At 41.5% G+C, this 16,648-nt stretch overlaps 2 protein-coding genes across 2 annotated transcripts; one reads left to right on the forward strand and one right to left on the reverse strand.

Moving 5' to 3' along the window:
- Nucleotides 1-447: 447 nt before the first annotated feature.
- Nucleotides 448-5,522, forward strand: asb4 (ankyrin repeat and SOCS box containing 4; the record flags this gene model as incomplete). Its single annotated transcript, XM_084378695.1, has 6 exons — nt 448-763; nt 1,517-1,816; nt 1,906-2,148; nt 2,257-2,504; nt 2,616-2,729; nt 2,928-5,522. 6 exons carry the CDS (start codon nt 448-450, stop codon nt 3,114-3,116), a joined length of 1,410 nt encoding a protein of 469 aa, XP_084234821.1. The 3' UTR covers nt 3,117-5,522.
- A 950-nt stretch (nt 5,523-6,472) lies between these two features.
- pdk4 (pyruvate dehydrogenase kinase, isozyme 4) lies at nt 6,473-15,589 on the reverse strand. The gene is made up of 11 exons (XM_084378968.1): nt 15,237-15,589; nt 14,645-14,786; nt 11,777-11,848; nt 10,926-11,110; nt 10,554-10,643; nt 10,164-10,241; nt 9,502-9,578; nt 9,312-9,410; nt 9,069-9,182; nt 8,586-8,699; nt 6,473-8,298 (listed from the first exon to the last, which is right to left on the reverse strand). The coding sequence occupies exons 1-11, from the start codon at nt 15,352-15,354 to the stop codon at nt 8,161-8,163; spliced, it is 1,227 nt and encodes a 408-aa protein (XP_084235094.1). The 5' UTR covers nt 15,355-15,589; the 3' UTR covers nt 6,473-8,160.
- Nucleotides 15,590-16,648: the final 1,059 nt, after the last annotated feature.

Below are 16,648 nucleotides of genomic sequence, written 5' to 3' on the forward strand. Positions count from 1 at the left end.
ACTATTGAGTTCCACAATATTCACCACTCACACCAAAGCAATCTAGATGGATCAGTAGCACTGCAGGTCAGAGGAGAAATGTGTATTTTTGATTTGGGGCTGAACTGTCCCTTTAAGATAGAAGAATAGAGCAGTAAAAGATAAACAGCTCTCTCTCCAAAACTGCATGCCATAATCACATGACATGTTATTTTTACCATGTGGCCATCCACTTCTCAGTGGACATCTGAGCAGACTGGCTGACATGGAGTCATCACAGTCAGTTGTAGCTCTGCAGTCCCTCCCTCTCTCCTTTCTATTTATATTCACCCTAATTTCCCTCCAGGTCTAATTTCTCCCTCGTGTCACTTGTTGCCTTTTTTTCTCCTTCTACTTCATTTCCATCTTCCTTCCTCATAAACCTCTCATATCTGATGGCTGGGCTCATGGAGGCCTTCCATTGTGGGTATGGTTGAGACTTTCATCTTTACCATTTGTGCCTTTATTTCCAATCTCCTCCATGCTGTGTGGAGGACGTTAGTGTCAGACTGGCCGGCTGGTTTGGCAGCGGCACGCGGAGAGCGAGTCCTCTCTTTAAGGGAGCTCATGGAGGAGCTGAGCCCCAGACAACTGGCTGTCAAACAGCTGAAGCAACAGTTCCTGGAGGCCCTGCAGGCCAATAATGCTCAGGAGGTCCTGCAGATTCTGCACACTGGGAAACTAGACATTGACACTGTGCTGGAGGTGGACGATCCCAGCATGGTACTGGCCTCATACAAACAAGGTAAAGAGGAACAGAGTGACCCACATTTCAACAGCAGCAATAAAATGAATGGTTATTTACTACTTGTTTATAAGCATTTAGGCCCAGAAAGATGAGTCCAACAAGAGCGGGGGATATATTTTCACAAAGCATTTATAAATATAGAACAGAAGGAAAAACTGAATGTAAACACCTCCTGAATGTCATTGTTAGAGGATTAGTTCTGTAGTTTATCCACTAGGTGGTGCAAAATCCCCATGGATCCTAATGTTGGACATTACAAAAACACTGTTGACACCAGGTGGATTGCAGGCTATTGGTGAATAAGCAGACTGCAATACAACAGCGAAGCCACTATGAGATATAAATCTGTGAGTCAGAAATGAGAAATGCACATTTGATCTTTACCTTAATAAGTCGGAATACACTGCCAATATTTTCCAACTCATTTTGGCCGATGCTGATTTGTGCACATTTTTTCTTTCTTAATTGCAGTGAACATTTAGTCTCTCCTGTACAAGAAATAATACATATTAGTGTGCCCACTGGTAGATGCAGACTTGTGATGCGTTTCAAAATGTACACGTTCACTGGGCAAAATAAGAAAACTCCTTAGTCAAGAGTTCATGTCACATGTGCATAATAGTCATCTTAAGAAAAAAAAAAGTAGAAAGGTAAAGAGAGAACACCAAAGTAAGTGCCTTCATCTTTTCTTTAAAACAAAAAAAAAGGGTTAATCAGACCTTTTAACATTATTGGTTGACTCATTTTTAGGTTATTGGCTCCCAGGCTACAAACTGGAGAAGTCCTGGGCGATGGGCATTCATGTCTGTGTGATGTACAATGCTCTGGAAACAGCACTGGTGCTCCTTGAGAATGGTGCAGCTGTCAACCGGATGCCCAATGGGAAGACGCCGCTGCACGTGGCCTGCGAGGTCGCCAACAGCGACTGTGTTGCGCTGCTTTTGGCTCACGGGGCAAAGGTCAACAGCCTGTCACTGAGCGGACACACACCGCTGCACTACTGCGTCACCGCGGAGTCTGTTGACTGTGCCAAGCAGCTCATCCATAAAGGTGAGGAGGGATGGATGTATGAATGGATGAAACTGCAAACACAGACAACCAAAACAACCAAATAACTTTGTTGTTTTCTTGAAATGAAGGTGCAACAGTCAATGTGCCCAGCCACAGCAATGAAGAGGACACACCTCTACACACAGTAGCCAGGGTTGGTGTCCCAGAGCTGTTGGCTCTCTACTTGGCCCACGGAGCGTCTGTGGATGTGGTCAACTCCAACCAGGAGACGGCTCTGATGACTGCAGTCTTCTGGTCTTATGACAGTAAAGAGCAAAACTACAGCCAGGATCACCATTTTGTCTGTCGCCTCCTGCTGGACCACCATGCAGGTCAGTTTTTGGACCAACAACTGCACATTATTTCCAGTTTGTTTACTCATATTGTGTGTGGTTTACCATGGAGGCCTTGGTTTCTATTCCATTGCCATTCTGTTGCAGATCCAAACCTCCAAGAAGAGGACCATAAAACAGCTCTCCACAAAGCAGCCTGGAACTGCGATCACATCCTGATGCAGATGCTGCTGGAGGCTGGAGCAGATGCTCGAGCCATGGACATCAATGGATGTGCCCCAATTCAGTATGTCCTCAAAGTGACTGGCGTCAGGCCCATGGCCATACCTGAGCTCTGCTATCAGCTGCTGCTCAACTACAACGCAGCACGGATCTACCCACCCCAGTTCCACAAGGTACAGACATGTGGTCGTTTACCTATTAACTACACTATCTACAGCAAATTAAATGTTGATAGCAAAAGGTATTGTGCTGTTTAATGTCATGTTTTGTGTTGTTTTTTGCAGGTGTTGCAGGCCTGCCATGATTACCCCAGAGTAGTAGAGATCCTGGTCAACTCTTATGAACGCTTGAAGCCCACAAGGAAGTGGAGAGCTGCTATTCCTGATGACTGCTACAAGGTAGGAAAGTGATGTAGTGTGTCTTCAGTGTAGAATCAAGCAGTAAAGTGTCACTAGTCTCTTTACTAAAGGCCCAGTGTGTAGGATTTAGGGGGCAGAAAAACACTGTGCACATGAATTGTAAAACAAATAACTCCTTACCTTGAATTATAATTCAGTTCATTCTAAATTGCCCTCTGTTTTTCTTTGTTTCCTCAGCGACATCAAGACTTCTACGACTCTGTGTTTGCGGTTTGCACCAACACGCCTCGCAGCCTGCTCCACCTGACCAGATGTGCCATCAGAGCCGCCCTGGGTGGGTTCTGTCAAAGAGGTGTAGCACAGCTGCCTCTGCCATCTCCCATGAAGAAATATCTACTGCTGGAGCCTGAGGGGATATTGTACTGATGGAGAGACTTTTGTTCATAAAATTCAACTACAGCATGGGCTGATTCTCTAATGTGCAGACTGTGCAGAATGAATGTGCTGCTAGTTGGAACTGGCACCAACATGTGTACCTTTTATATTTTTGCCATGCATACCATTCCCAGTGGCTTTTGTCAGGATTGTAAGAAATGCTGATTTATGAAAGCGATTTGAGGCTGGACATAACACAGGACGCCATCCAACTAATAAAAAAAGTATGAATCAACCATAAATATGCAGGGACAGGTGAGAAAATGGCAATTTACTGTGTATTTCTCCACATGGAACCATGTAATCACTGTATTATTTATACCTTTCACCTTCTATAGAGGCCCTATTTGTCTGTGAAAGTGACACGAGTGTCTGTAAGAATAATTAGCAGTTATTTTCCACCAACAGTGCTGCCTCATACTTGAGAGGATCCAAATCTACCTGGCAACCATGCCTTATAGCTCACTCTCAAGCTCGTGCTCTCGTGAAACTCCACTGTTTGCAGAGCAAACACTTGGCAAAGCCCTCAACAACAAGGGCTTATGTTTGCAGTGGATTGTACATGTAGACATGTACACGGACCAATACTGTTTGTCAGAAATACTTAACAAGCTGTGGTGGAGGAAGTATTCGGTTCTAATATTAAAGGAGACTTATTATGCGTTCATTCTTGTGCATGTAAAAGATCTTGAAATTTAAAAAGGTCAAAGTCCGCTCAAATCTTCACAGTTGAGAAGCTGGAACCATGAAATGTTTTTTGCATGAAAATGACTTAAAAAAGATTTATTTTCTGTCAATTGACTAATCATTGACTAATTGGCATAATCCTTTCAGCTCTACTTGTATGGACCGGTGGAAAGTTTAATTTCTAACAAAACATCATATTTTATACCCTTTTCATATCTTTTGCATGCAAAAATATGAATCTGTAAAGCTCTCCCTGAGATGTAGTGGAGTAGAAGTAGACAGTGGAATGAAAGGGAAAGACTCAAGTCAAGTACCAGTACCTCAAATTTGTGTTTATGGACACTACTCGAGTAAATATATTTAGTTACTTCCCACTGCTGTAAACAACACAGCACAAGGAGGCAAACTGACGCTTATTTTCTCAGCTCCCTCAAAACAGTGGTCACTCTGCAAATACAGTGACAGTAACTTCATATCAGCAGCAGATGTTATTTTAGAACTGCTTTCTACCTTCAAAGCTACTCCCAAAATGCACTCTGGACTTCCCCCCTAGAGGAAGCCCACTAAACCACTTTGAAAAGTCTCATGTGGACCTTTAATTCTGTACGAAGCGTGACCTGGGCCAATCATCGCAGTCACAGCAGCATGCAGTAATGGTGTGAGCCTCTCAGTCTCTTTTATCCAGGCGTTGAGGCTAATTTAACATGTGGAGATAATGCCAGTGTGCTATAGAAGGAAGCCCTCATGAGGCCGAGGCTGCCGCCTGTTGAGAGAGGCGCTGCTGAGCTATTAGTGGCTTTGTTGAGGAGCAGAAAAGGGAGAAAATGTACTTCAGGAAACATCATGATTTCAGTAACGAAGGATGAATTAGTGCAGGAGAAAGGAAATGCAGCTTCCTTTACTGGTCTTTTTCTTCATCTCCAATCACACAGATACACATATAGGAAAAGGTTATTTTAAAGTGTCACTAGAAAGGTATGTCTAGGATAAAGGACAATAGTTTTTCCAGCTAACATTTGAAGGAATGATTAATGAAATGTTTTTGAGTGTATTACTTTGAATATTTCCAGTCTGCATACATTCTTTGAACAATCCTAGTAATTGCTGTAATGTTGGCAGTCCACATGTCTGCAAACCATAGATATGTTAAAACTTTACATTGCTTTATATTAAATCTTTTGTTTTACGCTGTGACAATGCTGTTCTCATGGTCTGGTTTAGGTTTCGGCACTTGGTTAGGGTCAGGAAAAGATCATGTCTCGGCTTACTTGGCTCTGTTTCCACAAACTCGGCTGAAATTATCTCAACCTCTTGTCAAAATATCTGGTTATGTTGCCACTTTGACGACTGGAAAATATTCTGACATCTGGCCAAAAATATCAGGTTTTGGGGCCACTGGCACAGCTGGAAAATGTCCCAACATCTCGTTTAAAATATTCAGTGGTTTCATACTTACACATGTTAAAACTCCTTCTCCAACAGTGGTCATGGCTTCTCGCCTAGCTGTAACAGACCAACATCCTCTACCCCGACGTACAAATGACACAAGAAATGCCACCATTTTCTTTCGAGGGTCTGCAGTGCTCCAAATACAGTGCCTTATCTTTTCTTCCTATGACATTAAAAGCCACTTGGTAACTGACTTCACTGTCTAGCTCAACTGTAAATAATGTATGTAACGCAATTAAACATAAATGAATCGATATTGTATGTTGCTGCGTCTCAGCTCGTGCAGACTTGTACATGTGTGAATGCAAGGAAATGATCAGGTTCAACGCTGGAGGCCTTAATTTAACTCTCTGTAAAGCCCTGCACTAATGACCCTACAAGGGTTTAATTAACATAACAAAGCACAGGGGTGCGCTGTAGTTCCAACATTTACTCTTCATTTACATCAGCAAAAGTATAAATTAAGAAAGCAGCCTATTACTGTCTTAAAGCAGTTTCTTTCCCATTGAAATCAAAGCCTATAACAAAGTAACGGTCTAAAAGAGACCTCTGTTGTTGCTCTGTAAGTCTAAATGTGTGCCAGGCATCTTCTGCAAAGGCAACATTGTCTGGATGACTAAAGAGTCAGACCAGCTCCCTGACATCCTAAAATAAACCAGTAAAAGTCAGACAACGGAGATTACGTTCTTAAATCAGGCATTACAATACCGGGAAGGGGAAATTAGTTTCACATGTAATTGAACTTTGCTATAGTGACTCAGACTTTTTAAGAATTCATTCATCTTTGAGAGTGAGCTTGCATAACGCTGTCTTTTCATTGCTGCCATGCCAGTAACATCTCAACTGGAAAACAAAGAGACAAACAGAGAAAAGTAACACAACCAGAATGGAGCACACTAATGATGGGGCAAATCAGAATGGGACAGCCTGTTCTCGGCCTATTGGCAGCTGGCCACGAAAAGCCACTGAACTGTGTCTGCGACGATGACAGAGAGACAGAGCAAAGTTTCCGAAAACAAGCTGTGGAGAGAGGAGGGAAACAGGGACAAGGAGGGGAACAACAACTTACTTCTGAGATCTAATGAAACCTGGATCCTTTCATGTTGCCTGGATGAATTTGTCACAAAATGCCAACAAACATACAACAACCAGTAACTGAGGGCAAATAGAAGCCCAGGGCTGAGTCTACAAGAATACCAAATGATGCCATGAGAAGTTACACAAGATTTTTATTTGCTACATTCACTGGTCCTTTGTGTGGTGAGCCACAGCTTCAGTGCACTTGGCCTTTGAGAGTGATGTTTTTATTACACAAATGTTCCCAAATCATACAAATCTAAAACATATGAATTAATCAGCAAGTTCCCAGGGCAATTCTAAACGTTTCAAACTTGGCAAAGACTGAATTTGCTCTTACAAGAGAAGTGAATGAAAGTCTGGTATGCTATGAAGACACAGCAATGTGAAATTGTTGGATACAGATACGTAAATATCTATTACACAAATACAGCTTGCAATGTCTAAGCACCTTTCTGTGTCAGTGTCTATCATCCTAATATATATCACCAACCCGAGCATGATGGTTTACAGTATGTCACTCGGCAGAAAGCTTAAGTAGAGTTTCTGCAACATTTAACATCTCACACAGGCCTCAACACCCTCTAATGTGAGTTACTTAAATATACAATGCATGCATCATTACAAAACAATTTGGGTGAAATTATCATTAATGACCTTTAACGTGCAGACAAACACAGAAAATTCTCTTGGAAAAGGTGTAAAATGTGTGTATTTTAGCTCCTGCTGCCATTAAACACGTTTCAACAGAGGGAAATTATTGCGAAAGTCGAGGTTACCTTGGCAGTTGTTCCAAGTAAAATACAATTTCTCACACATCAACCATACATATTAACTTCAAATAGGTTGCAATACTATGTTTTAACAGAAAGCGCTTCTGTGGAAGGATGCCTACACGTCTTACAATACATTGTCTCAATATTCATAATCTTTTAAAAATGATTCAGCTTGCATGTGTTGATCGCTAAGGCACAAGGCAGGGAGATCATTAATAAACAGAATCCTCCATCAAAAATGATCGTATTTTGTTTACATCTTATCTTGAACAAGCTAAATAATTAAAAATTGAACAATTGTTTGAACAATAAAATAATTCTATTATACACCAATGTATAACCAGTGCAGATTCTTCTTATAGTGTCTTTGAAATGCTGGAGAAATGTCGAAGTTGTGCGTAGTGCTGCAAAGACTGAAAATGCCTATATGAACAAACGTAATGGAACATACTTTGTTCCCTTTGTGTGTATGCTGGAGTCATTGAACATATCCCCCCTGTGTTTCGTTACCCAGTAATTCAATTAACCAAAGAGCACCAGTCTTTAGATTACGAAATTATACGTTATGAAAGGCAAACCTGACATAAACACAACAGCTTGCATGCTTGATCTACAGTGTAACCATGCTGTTTTAACTAGATAACTGAAAAGTGTGTAATGAGTGAGGCAAGAAGACATTAATACTAGTTCCATTACCATTAGCAGCCTTTAAGAGTGTATAATGAAATTAAATGAGGTGACAGCTTGTTGGGTTAAATTGCCTATAGAGGCTGGCTGTAATAGTCCAGCAGCATTTATCTGATTCTTGACACCAACAATGAGCGTTTTTGTGTTTTGCGAGTGTTTTGTCCATCTAGGTTTCTCTAGATGTGATGTGGATTCCTTTCTCACACAAGTCCAGGTCCAGCAAAGTGCTGATTTGATGCCTTCTCCCACGTACAGTACAAGTCGATTCATTTCTTCCAACATGGACCTTCTTCTTAATCCTATTATTCTTTTATTCAAACTATTTTGTAGTGTCCTCCATTTCCTGCCTCGGCCCACCATCACCTGTCATACTTGCCCAGTTTCCTTGGATCCTTGCTGGGCATGCACCAGTCGTCAGCCTCTGTGGTCGTCTGGTAATGCCGTAGGGCTGACTTATTGAAAACAGGAAGTCTCTCCACTGACTCTGAGGACAAGGCCTGTGATACAGAGCAGAAGGGAACTTATTAGTCTGGAGTCAACATCTTTGTCGAACATTCAAAAGATGTCCACGAGGAGTCTATGAAAACCATATTTTACCATGTCAAACATTCATTGTGTTGGTTGTTGTTCCACTTTTTAAGAAACCTGATTCTAAACAAGTTAGGATGCTGTGTAAAACTAATCAGACACAATGTGATAACTGAAAGCCATGTTTTTGTCTAATTCCCACCATCCTGGCACCTTTTATTTTTGACATAGTGTAAAGAGGTGATGCTGTTCTCACTTTCAAGTATATGACAGCTGAGGTGCCGTAGCCCTCCATGGAGTAGAGCTGCAGGTCTCCCTGGAAGTACTTGGCATACAGACGGGAGATGGGAAGGCCATAGCCGAAACCAGCCTGAAGGAAGGAGGGAGGGAAGGAAAAATAACATGGTTACAGTATCAATATAGAAAATTAGATACTGAGCTACTGTCGAAGAGGGTTTTCTTTGTAGCAACTCGTCAGTTCTCATGTGGTAACACTTTAATCCAATGACATGAGGCTGACCGCATTTCTCTTCGTAATAAGCTAATATGCAACCATGCTCAGTTGTCTGAGTCTCAATTTAGTTTATTTTTAATCCCAGTTTACAACATCACAGGGAGGTTTTACTGAGCTGCATCTCATGTTTAAAGCTTGTAGTTTTGCAGCACAATGGGCACTAAGACACTCATCAACACCCAAGACATGAGCAATAAAGTGGTTATAAAACAGGTTTAATCTCACCAGAGGTGCATTGCGGGAGTTGTCTGCGTGGACTGGACTGGGAGCCGTGGAGTACATGTAGCTGAACAGACGCTCGATCTTCCTCAGAGGGACTCCGCCTCCTCTGTCAGACATCTAAAAATGTAGGAGAGGTATGTTAAGAATCACAAGGGTCTTCTCATTGTTCTGTCAGCAGGCTCACATCCAGTAAAATAGCACCTACAACAGTTGTTCTCCATCTAAACACTCTGTGTCTTCAGTTACCTTGATAGTGAGGTCCTCGCTTCCCAGTGAGACTCGCACTTTGATCGGGGGCAACGTCAGGCTCGTCTCATGGGTCTCTACTGTAGCTCTCATAGCGTTCTGACAGAGAACAATCACAGTGGATGAGAAAATTACAGAGCAGACACACGGTGAGGATAATATACATCTTCAGGTTCGTTGGGTACTGTACCTTGAAAAGCTCAAACAGCATATGGTAGAGATGGGATGGCACATAGACAATGTGGAGGGGCTGGCCAGGGTTTTTGGCTGTGAAAGACATTAAAATATTGCTCACATGACTGAAAGTACACCAGTGAGTGTGCCACAGTATGTTGAAACTTCTGGGAGAGCTGTGTGCTTTTTAAAAATACATACTAACTCTTTCAAGACCAACCAGCTAAAAAAGATTAGAGCCACTGTTGCCAAATCAAGCAAAGTACAAGACATGACTTCATTCATCATTTTGATTTGTATCATGTAGATCTCATCTGCCAAGAACATTCTGTACAGTTCATATTTAAAGCCACTGCAACAGGATTTTGAGTATAACTTATTTAATCTGTTTAATCATACTACCCCCAGTTTTTTCCAGTCTTTCCCTGGTCTGTCTCTGATTAGGTCATCTTTTTCTCAACTGTGGAATGTCAAATGCTACTGCTGGCTCTTGCCAGTTCAGCTGACAGTAAACAGACACAAAGGGCCTCAAAGATCAACAAATGATTAATCCTAGCAGCAGATGGTATGCAGAAAAATGCAGTGCAGACAAGAGCTTTGACCTATAAAAAATTTGGACAAACACATACAAGAAAATACCTGCAAAGAAAAACATCATGGCTGTCTTGCATGACTTACAGTTGACTTCTGTGATCTCCATATCAGGAGAGGTCAGGTAATACTGCTCGCACAACATCTTTGACGTCTCATAGGCATCTGCACAGTGAAACAAAATACATCTGTGGTTACTTTTCACCATGAGAAATTCTTAAGACTCGTGCTGAAATGCAGAAGAACATTGTTTTTTAGTGAATTAGTTCACACAGCATTCAAATGTGGGTCTATTACAGCCATGCACATAACGATAACACATTTCCACTTCCCCACTCTGTACAATGATTCTAAAAATATCTGATAATAAGAAGGTCAAACTGTCATGAATCTGCACAAACACAGGGCTGGAATATAGATAACACAATCAGCGTGTGTGTGTCTGTGTGTGTATAGCTGAAGAAGATCACTCATTACCTTTTACTACCTCCACAGTGTCACAGCTGGGGTCAATGCTGCCAATATGTTTGGGATGGGCTGGGTTCACACTGCCTTCGAAGATTAATGCTACAGGGCACAATGCAACAAATGTGTGTGACTCAAAAATGTACAGACGCGCGGTTCACTGTCCGAAGATGTTGTACAATCGTCAATATTCAAATCAAATACAAAGTACAGGCTGAGTGAGGTCTTTGCAGCTGGAGCACGTATTGCTAACAGAGCCTTAACACCTCTGAATGCTCACTCTCAAGCATCATCAGCACTCCGAGTTCAATTTAATGACATTAGCTTCGAGTGTGAGCAACTGTGTTGATTAACTCACAGTCAATCACCCAGTGCAATACTGACTGTGCTGGTTCATGAGCATGCGTGTGGAGATGCGGCTCATGTAGAAGCGGTCCAGGAAGTACTGGACGTTCTGGTTGGTGACGGGGTCCACGCCAAAGGCCTCCTTGTACTCCACCACGCCCTGAGCCATGGTGGGCACCACGTTGTTGTGCCGATTACGGACGTTCACCAGAGTCTGTGTGAAGCTGTGGGCAAAGACGTGATGGATATGTGAGTATATGATGGTACATGGCAAACTGTAGCATATTCAAATGACAAAAGGGCGTTTTGTGGAAAAAAGTTATGTAGTTGATTTCTATCTAATTGTATTGAAATGGGAATTTAAACTAGAACATTTTAATGGCATTTGCTGTGTTGTGTGAAAAATATATTCACATGTACAAAGCTGGAATCAGATCATTTTGTTTCTGTTTTTTAATAGTTGACAGCTAAATTATTTATCATTGCAGCTCCAGCACATGCATACACTTACATGCACAGACAAGCCTACTAAGAATCTACCAATATCCACTGGAGCTACTTCAAACAAGAGAGCACAAGCAGTCAGAGCAGTTAAATCTACTCAAATCAGTGCTGAAGTGTCCACTGGTGGCTGCAGGAGTGCTAATTATAACAGCATAATTCAATCATCAATTTGAAGTAACCCTATTCAAAGATTCAAAAGCTCTAACAGACGGCGCCGAATAAAAAGTCCCCACCAAAGCAGCAAATATTGAACTGTATGCTGAACATAAATTATATGACCACACCTGTTTACAATACAGCCAGTTTTCAGGCTCACCTGACAGAGACATTCTCAAGGTTTACACAGGTAAAAAGTATATGGTGGAAAGTGTCTGTACATGACTTACCTTTTCAGGACATCCTTATCATCTGGATCTCTTTCTAAAAAATCTATGAGCTCCATCAAACTCTGTGAATACCTGGTGGACAGAGAAGGAAGGGTCTCAAATGAAATAAACATCTCATGAAAACATTAAAGCAACATTATGTAAAGCCTAGGTGGAAGGTTTGCAAAATAAAAGGCTGCATTCCAGACGCCGCTCTGGACTTGTTGCTGTTCAACTATTTAGTAATTTTATTGGCTTACTTCTTGTGTTGTTGCACTTGCTCGATGCTTGCCTGTGCTCACAATGTCAATGTGCTAGTTTTTGTTCATAGGCCAAGTCAGTCCACTTAGACACCAATTTATCCGGTAGCATGATAGAGCCACGTGTTATTGTCTCAGCTTGTCTCTGGCTCAGCTCACTGTTCTGAGTAATGTGCAAGCTTGTGCAAACTTTGACTGTCGCACAGCAATGAAGGACTGAGCATGCATGCTTACTTCATAATATAAGTAAGTAAGTAAAAGGACATGGCATTGGTAAGATGCATCAGAATTTAGTTTGTAGTTAGCACGTACCTTTACTTACATCAACAACTAACATCTCACAATATTGTTACAGAAACATGTGAGGGTGACAAATCACTAAAAAATTCCAATTTCTATGTAATGCTGCTTTAATGTGAAACTATGCCTTTACATTAATGCATTATAATTAGGCATAAAGCATTTCCAAATGATTAGAATAGCACTGTCTACTCTTTATATAACAGCTGCTTGTTTTATCAGTACACTTCTTCACGGATGAGGAAGACTGAGAGTGCTGAGCTCATTAAGTCACACTCTCTCTCTCTCTCTCTGTCTCGCTGCAGAAAAGTGGGTGAAAGGTGAACAACAGCAGTGTGGCTGGGACTTTTTACATGCTCAGTTTGTCCCTCAACTGACCTTCGGCTCTTGGATTTGGCCAGTGCACCTTGAAATAGACTTTTTGCTGCTTGTAATTGTGCAAGCTTGCCAACAGATATCATGGCGTTGCCTCTTTCAACTGATCGGCAACATTAGCAAGAGGCAGATCAACTGTTTTGCTGTGAATCTAAAGAGCTCCGCAGCATTGTACAGTCCAGGAGGTGCAGTGGCCAAATACAGACGCTACTGTGGCAGGGGCTGGGTATTGACCTTATGTCTTCACGTTTACAGTAGAATACTGTGGTGTAACAGAATGCTAACAGGAAGTACAGCTGTGGTGGAAAAAAGAAATCCACAGAGAGATCTGGCAACTCTCCTACAGCTGTCTTCTTTAGCACTTATTCGTTGCAGTATAAGTAACAAACTGGAGGTACAAGACAGGAGAGTGCGGTTGATTTCCACCCAGTCCCGTGCGTCCAGGCTTAACTTCTGAAAGCCAAAGACTGACATAATTATCATAAACACACCTATACTTGGGTGCACACTCAATGCTTACAGCCTTGCACTCATTGTAGCATGTATACATGTTCAAGTGTTCTTAGAAATGAGTGTGTGGACATGCTGGTATAACTCTGTCTGAGGCTTGTAACCACAAACGAACAAAAAACTGTGGAACTGGTGAGTTGTATGCTTTCGGTACAATTCAAAGTCTGCGCTGCATCTTTATGGTACAACATGAAATCGCACAGTCTATACATAATCTACATAAGACACCTAATCTATTTAGGTCTATTACATAACATGACAACAGGGGCTGGGAGGTTAGTCAGTACATTGCCTATCTAATCCAAACAAAGATCATGGAGCATGTTCCCAGATCAATGGTGAGCGAGTGCACAGAGAGCAGCACTGTGAGGCAGGAGGGGAGTGACACGAGGACAAACCTCACACGACCTCTGACAACATCAACAGCTTTCAGCAGATGACAGCTGGAAGCATGTGACTAGTAGGCCTGCCACAATAATTACGTATACTGTCCAGAGATAGTTGCAATAAACTATTATTATTGTAATTTTATGACCATTTTATGCCACTGATATAACAATAATATAATAGTATAATAATGCATAAAAGTGCATCCTTTCAAAGATCGATGAACTATCAACTCTTAAAGGGGCAGTGTGTAGGATTTATGGGGCTCTATTGACAGAAATGGACTATAATATTCGCAGTTACGTAAAATTGTTGTGTTTAGATGTGTTTAGGTGGTTGTAATCTGCTAGATGCCACTAAATCCTTTAATATTTAGACATTGGAACTGTAATGTGAAAAACACTAAAATAGCATAAATAATAAACAGAAATAAAATGAAAACACACAACCTAAACAATAAATAAAATAAGAAAGAATGCTTTGGGACTGCACCCAAATCTTAAAATGACAGGGAAAACCCTGCTGGCATCGTGTTGGCATGGAAACACAACAGGCAATATCGAGGTCAGCAAAAACGATCGAGGTCATGTACAGTACATACAATTGATAGATGTGTACGATAAGATAAGATGTGTACAATAAGTCAATAAAGTAGTTACATCATGGCATTAAACAAAACTAAAGGGGGAATACTGCATACAGTGTATAAGAGGGCTGGAATACAAGTGAAGAATGCTTTATGAGACAATAACGAGAGACTTTAAATGACCCAGACACTACTGTTTCATAAACATCCCCTGTCAAATGGAGAACCAAACCCTGTACGACCTTGTGCAGTTGCGGAACATGAAAATAAGTGACAGCAGACGCACAGCAGGACTTTCTGTCTACAGTCTCTCGGCACCCTGATGTTCCCTTTCCTCATTTCTGTTATAACAAGATGTGACAATGTGTTGCAGAGAAGATTTGTTATTTTAGAGTTTGGTGACACTGATTTTTCGGGTACGACAGATTACAGGGCTATAGACAGATTTGCAGTGGAGTCTAGGGATCCTACCAGCTGGTGAGGAGCTTTAGGGATGGAGTGCCGAGGAGCTTGTCAGGGAGAAAATCAATTTCCTTCATGATGTTGGCCAGTCTGACAGGAAGCTCCTGCCGCAGGAACACAAACGAGGTCTTCTCACATGCATTGGCCGAGCCTGCAGTCACATGAGGGACAGAGAGAGGTGGGAAATTACTGAGCAAGCATCCAACTTTGACCCCATCCTGACAAAAAACAGCAGCTTTGTCCAGAATTAATTGTGAACTTATTCGTGCATATTTGTATGCCTATTTTTTTTTTTTTTTTTTTTTTTTTTGCTGAGGTAGCAGAAACATGAGCGGTTCAAATGTCAATGCAGAGATAAACCACATTGTGTTTCTTCTGATAATCATTGCAGGACCCAACTGTGTCCACCACTGAAGATTCAATCAGTCAGAGGTCAAAGTGGTAACCTCACAATCTTATACAGTGCATGTGTATTACAACTGCAGTCCTCCGTTATTGACTTGTAGCTACACAACTGTAGAGTTGTGCAACTGCCGTGTGAGTGTGTGGAAGAGTTATAAGTAACGTGCAGTGTCCAATACAAGCCACCCCAAACACTCACCAAAGTCAAGGAACTGCTTCATGGACAGGGGAGAGGGAGAAAACTTGGCAAACCTCTCCACTTGTTTCGGTATTCCCGCGACGGAGCCATTTTTCAGCAAAAACTGAGCAAACTTCATGTTTCCTCTCTTTTAACCTACAGACTCCAAGTGTCAGTGAATCGGGGACGAACTGTCCTTCCTTTCTTCAGCACGCTCCAGTTTGACCACAGTGAAGCTAGCAGGGCTAAAGCTACAAGAAACCAACAAGAAACCTTTCGTTAAACTGACATCTGTACGGATGCTGTTCACGAGTTCCCCATCATTGTTTTTCTCGGGCAGTTTCCTTCCATCTCGGCAAGTTGTTGAATGTCCTTCAAACACTACTTCCAACGCCGAGTGACGTGGGTTGTTGTTGGGCGGGGAGAGGGCGGGATTGACGTCAAAGACAACCATTGAGGGCACAGAGTTTTCCGGCATTGAAGTATGTGGTGGAAGTGTTATAGTAGTTTGTAAAGGGCCTATTGTAACCAGCAGTGGAAGGTAACTAAGTACATTTATAACAATGCTGTACTTAAATTAAAAAAAGTACTTTATATACTTAATAACACAAAACATATAAGCGCTTGTAGTGCTTTATTGCAGACATGTGACTCAATTTTGGTTCAAGTCCCAAAACAAGTCACATGTTGTGTCAAGTCAACACAAGTCGAGTGCCTGTGATATAATGATATTATTGGCCAGCCTGTTTGCAAAGTATGACAATTAATTAAATGTGTATTATGATTATTAATTGTCGGGGAAATATATGTAATCAAAGAAAAAACAAATAATTTTATAAAAGCTAGTGTACACAAAATTGTATGTTTTCAGTTGAGTTTCAGCTGCGTAGGAGCAGTAAGACCTTACCTGTGTGTACCTTACAAGTCGAGACATGAAAAATGCCACTAAGCAGAGAGAGCAAGTCTAAGTCAACTATTGGATGGATTTGTGAGGTCATGGAGACACCCACCCTAAAGCTTACTGGGAAGAGGAGAAAACATCAAAAACAAATCTTGGCTATAGGACGCAGCAGCAAGAGACTAGGAAAAGGAGTTTTTCCACCTGGGATATAGGTTATATGTGTGTTGACTAGAATCTCTGATGGTAGATTTGGAATTGCTTCTAATTGAGGGAAGAAATAAAAGTGCAGATTGACAAACAAGATTAAGCAGGTGTTGACCTATGGATCGAAAGATCCAATAACAGACAGTGTAATGATAGACTTTAAAGATAGCATTAAGGGGTCACATTGATTTGGGTTCTTGCTCATATAAGTGCTTTCAAAATAAGAGGGAAAGGACATTACATGGAAGAAAATCATTAAAGAGGGGCAACAGCGCTTGGATCAAGAGATGGCAACACAGAAGAAGAAGAAGAAGAAGAAGAAGAAGAA

Source organism: Pagrus pagrus, assembly GCF_965226575.1.
Source record: "Pagrus pagrus genome assembly, chromosome: 17".
Classification (NCBI taxonomy): Eukaryota; Metazoa; Chordata; class Actinopteri; order Spariformes; family Sparidae; genus Pagrus; species Pagrus pagrus.

Coding starts and splice junctions, on each gene's coding strand:
- pdk4 (XM_084378968.1), bottom strand. CDS start 15,354: ATGAAGTTTGCTCAGTTTTTGCTGAAAAATGGCTCCGTCGCGGGAATA. Junction 11,111..11,776: donor GATAAGGATGTCCTGAAAAG/GTAAGTCATGTA, acceptor CTTTGCCCACAG/CTTCACACAGACTCTGGTGA. Junction 9,411..9,501: donor TGCTGTTTGAGCTTTTCAAG/GTACAGTACCCA, acceptor GTTCTCTGTCAG/AACGCTATGAGAGCTACAGT.